The sequence below is a fragment of the Suricata suricatta genome, chromosome 4, assembly GCF_006229205.1.
Source record: "Suricata suricatta isolate VVHF042 chromosome 4, meerkat_22Aug2017_6uvM2_HiC, whole genome shotgun sequence".
NCBI lineage: Eukaryota > Metazoa > Chordata > Mammalia > Carnivora > Herpestidae > Suricata > Suricata suricatta.
The window spans coordinates 140,649,910-140,654,636 of record NC_043703.1 but is presented as its reverse complement, the minus strand read 5'-3'; the positions used below and the strand labels follow the sequence as shown (position 1 = coordinate 140,654,636).

The window sequence follows — 4,727 nt, the reverse complement described above, 5'->3', positions numbered from 1 at the left end:
CAGTGAGTCTCCAGGTAGAAGTGCTCTTGGCCACCGATGTGCAACTCACCTGGGGAGGCAATGCGACCCCCATGGTGAGCCAGACTTTGCTTAAGGAGAGTGCACTCACCCAGGGCCCCGGGCAGGAACCAGCTGCTCCCAGACAGGTTCCCAGCTAGGTTCCCAGCATGGGTGAAAAGGCTCTCAAAGTCTTAGCCACGGGGGGAGCCAAATCCCCCACCCTAACAAGGAAACCAGAATGATGCCAAAATGCATCCGGCATGATGCTTTCTTTCACTTTTCAGCCAGTGGAAATTAAAGACTTTCAAACTACTGTTGTAAAATTGAGGGAAAGGCAAAGCAGAAATTCACAGATGTGACTGAAAAGCTGAAAATGAGAGGATCTTCTGGAACAAGAGGTATTGGGCAGGTTAGAGAGTTGGTTCACCAGTGACTTAGCAATACACAATGGACAGTGTAGGAAACAATTCCCAAAGGGGTGTAGCCAGCAGAGGGCACCCCACAGGCCCACAGAGAAGGTCAGGACCTGCAGCCTCTAATTCCCCGACAGCCTTCCAAATTCAACACACCCCCAGTTCCCTAGACCACGTAGCCTATGTAGCCTAGGGACCGGAGGTGGAGATTAAGATGGCAGAGGGTCTAGGGGCACCTGGGTGGCTCAGGTGGAAGCATCCAACTTTACCTCAGATCACGATATCCTGGTTGGTGAGTTCCACCCCACATCAGACTCTGTGCTAACAGCTCAGAGCCTGGAACCTGCTTCTGATTCTGTGTGTGTGTGTCTCTCTCTCGCTCTGCTCCTCCTCCACTTTGTTCTCAGTCTCTCTCTCTCTCTCTCTCTCTCTCTCTCTCTCTCTCTCTCTCTCTCTCGCTTTCACTCTCGCTCTCTCTCTCTCAAAAATAAATAAAGATTTTTTAAAAAAATTTTAATGATGGAGGGTCTTTTCCTGTCACCTGTCCACTATTTTGCTACAAACATCGGGAAGACTCTTCTGTTAAAAATTCACAATTCCCGGGGCGCCTGGGTGGCTCAGTCGGTTGGGCCTCCGACTTCAGCTCAGGTCATGATCTCACGTTCCTGGGTTCGAGCCCCGTGTCAGGCTCTGTGCTCACAGCTCAGAGCCTGAAGCCTGCTTCTGATTCTGTGTCTCCCTCTCTCTCTGCCCCTCCCTGCTAATGCTCTGAATCTCTCTGTCTCAAATATAAAAAAATAAAATAAATAAAAAATAAAAAATTCACAACTCCCCCCCACCTCCAGGACTCAAGTCCACCTCTTGAATTTAATTCATAAACCAGAGCCAGCCCATTCCCCAAGATTGTACGGTGCACCTGTACCTGAAACAATGTTGTCTGCTTCCGAAAACCCCTTTGTGAGATTTCCTTTCTCGATCTTCAGCTCAGGCTCATAAAAGGAGTCATTTTTTATAGCATCCTGAAGACCAGAAAGATGCTTCAGTGATTGAACTTTCAGGAGAAGGAAGGTCATTTCCCACCAAGGGAAAGAGAAGCTGTTGGAGCCACCCTCCCCTTTCTCACACAGGCATCTCTACAAGAGCCTTACACAGACTGAAAGTAAGCTCCCATGTAGCACAGGGGTCATGTGCCCCCATTTCCTCTGAGATCCATGGATCTTGAGGAAAAGTAGGGTCCCTCAAGGAACCAAATGGGAGCTGGCATTGGGAAGGAGGGACCTAGTTTGGTCACTAGTGGACTGGGTCTGGGGAAGTTGATGGGGAAGTTTTCAGAAGACCACACAATCCCATGGCTGGAAGTGATTTAAAATCTTATTTAATCAAATCCCACCTACTGTTGGAATCCCCCCTAAAGTATCCCAGGAAAGGTGGCTCCAGGGACAGGGGGCTCACCCCGCTCCATGCAGCGCTTTCCCAGTTACCTCAATTGTGATAATGGCTGGAAGATCTTCATAGGTGATTTTCACCGCTTGAGCGGCTCTTTGTGCATGTTCTCGGGTGTCAGTGACCACAGCACCAATGATGTGCCCAACACAAGTCACCTGGGAACGGAGCCACACTGTTAAAGAACATAATGCACTTCTCAAGCAAATTATTTTGGATTGTCCAAAAGACAAAGGAAGTCCTTGCCCCCTCAGTGTCCTTAAGGGACATTTTAGGAATGCCGCCGGGGCTTCCCATGTCTTTGTCCTACTGTTTGGGATTTTGTGCTCTTCAGAAGTATTTAGAAGTAATGCAACTAGAACAGGACTTGGAGATCACTAGCATCAGGATGGCAAATTCACTATCTCAGGGACCAATTTCATGATTTACTCCTGGCAGTTTGTTGAGAAGTTGCCCAGGATAGAACTTGGTAGTTGATTAGTCATGTCAGCCACAAGCAATAGAATGGGAGGTATGGCAACATGAAGTCTATCTGTTGACTCTGATGCACTCCAACACCCTTGCTCTTCAGGTGAAGAGATGCAGACCCAGGAGGCAAGATCATAGTCTTGCCTTGGCTCATTACTAGACCATGACTAAATCTTGGACCCGACTTCTAGTTCCATTTTCTTTCTACCACCCCACTTCCTGTCATTTTCTGTTTCTAGATTTATACCAAAAGCTTTTCAAAGGCAGCAATCATGACATATACTTCATCTAGATGCCCAGATGCAGTAGTTCCCAAATTCGGATTATCAAACTTGATAAATAAACCAGCTTTTTGTTAGATTTATAGAAAAGTGATTGTCATTTTCTCACTACTTAACAATTCCATTCCATCAGAGGTACTTTTCTCCCAAAAATCCCCAAAACATGAGCCAAAAAAAAAATTGTCCAATTCATCACTTTTGAATATAAGGTGATGTCAATAGAAACTCCTACTGTCTCTTATAGTTGTCTCCTGAAGACCCAGCTAAATTGTTGACTTAATTAATTGGTGCCTTGGTGGTTTAACCTAGCTAATAATTCTCACTAACCATAATGCTAGCAGTGGTCTTAGAACTCGAAATTTATAAAAGCAATTTGTTCGTCTATCAGATGGAGTCCTTGTGTCTCATAGTTGTAGTTTTTTATTCTCTTTTACTTGTACATTAATTTAAAACAAGTGAATATGCCATTCAGCAACAGCTACTCATTTCCAGTTTGCATTTGATCTCTATTAAAACTGTCAAGTGACTATCTGAGAACTATCCTATAAGTACATAGATTTTTGTAGCTGCCATCCTGAGAGTTGGGAAATGTGTGTGTGTGTGTGTGTGTGTGTGTGTGTGTGTGTGTGAAAACTCCATATATGGTTTAAATCAATAGATGAACTTTTGTGTAAATGAATTCTCAATATACATAGTGACAGTATTGTGATTTCTATTCTGGTTCACTTGTTTACCGTATTTTTATTGTCTTTTAACAAAGGAACTTATTATCCCTTTAAGAACCAAATTGGTAGTTTAAATGATAATCACCAGTCTTCTTTTAATACCATTTTGGCCTTGAGTCATCCTACTATGTGCAATAAGCAACCAACAATCAAATAAACAAGTAACCACCAAGTGAAAGTTAAAAATGCCACCAGATCCATTCCATCCATGTGCTGATGGTCTTGTACAGTGGCCAATCAGATGATGCCACGGTATGTGCAGATATAGAATCTTCTTAAGATTAGGGATTTGGAGGAAGAGGCACAAATTAAAACTCAAGCGCTCATTCTACTAACTTCGAATCTAAAAAAAATCCAAGACGTACCTCATCCTTTGCAAAAACCATTTCATCATTACAAATTCCAGTTATATTACTCCCAGGAACATCATCCGCAGAGATAAAGCAGACAAACCCTGGCACCTTCTGGGCTTCTGAAGTATCTATGGATCTGCAAGAATGAGCACAGTGAGGGGCCCAGGCAGGAAACTGAAGCAGCAGACTCACCACCAACTGGATACCACTGTCCTCTTGTTGGTTTTTCCTCTACTCAACTTCCTCCCTTCTAGTCCATCCTCTCCTATCTTATTATCTATATTCTATCTTATCCCATCATATCCTATATTCTATAGCCTGTCCTATCCTATCGTATCCTACATTCCATAGGTTCTCTTACTGTATCCTATTCTGCAAATGCTGATTAAATACCCTGTGAAGGACACCATGATAAGTGCTGTGGGGAATAGAAAATGAAGATAGGCTTGCCCCCCACCCCCATGGACCTTTTTCTATAGAACCCAAACCACAGTGAGTAGCATTTACTCTTGAGAGTTCAAACCCACCTCACAGCTAATACCCACACAGTAAAAGTAATTCAGGGCCCTTACTGCACCACTGATGAAATGACCCTGAACATCATCACATAGCTAAATTTCTCTCCCCACCTTCAGGAAGCTATTCCAGAACAGCAGGGCACCCCAGCCATCATCAGGCCTGAGAGGGAAAATGACTGGAGAGTGTTTCACTAATAACAGTCTCAACTGTGTACTGCTCACTCTGGCCCAGGCTCCCGTGGGAAGATGGAGCAGAGGCACCTCAAAGAAAGGTATGGAAACCACTCTGAAGAACCAAGCACCTTCCAAACAGGCAATCCTCATTAGGGCCCCAGAAAGTCATGGTCACTATCCTCCTTCTACATTTGGGGCAACTCAAGCTCAGAGAAATTGAGTAGCTTTTCCAAAGTCACCCACCAGAGAGCAGTGTAGCTGGGATTATGACTGAGGTTAGATTATGAAGAGCCAAAGCCTTGTCCACTTTTGCTGCACCTCACTCCTTTCCAAGTGCACACAGGAAGGAAAG

At 44.4% G+C, this 4,727-nt stretch overlaps 1 protein-coding gene across 1 annotated transcript in view; it reads right to left on the bottom strand.

Annotated features, from left to right (window-relative positions):
• LOC115290731 (xanthine dehydrogenase/oxidase-like) overlaps positions 1-4,727 on the bottom strand; it is a 55,753-nt gene that overhangs the window by 12,303 nt on the left and 38,723 nt on the right. The window contains exons 14-17 of the mRNA XM_029938556.1: positions 3,696-3,819; positions 1,895-2,014; positions 1,336-1,432; positions 6-49 (exon numbers count right to left, since the gene is read on the bottom strand). Coding sequence (XP_029794416.1) covers positions 6-49; positions 1,336-1,432; positions 1,895-2,014; positions 3,696-3,819 — 385 coding nt within the window. The remainder of the gene's footprint in view (positions 1-5; positions 50-1,335; positions 1,433-1,894; positions 2,015-3,695; positions 3,820-4,727) is intronic.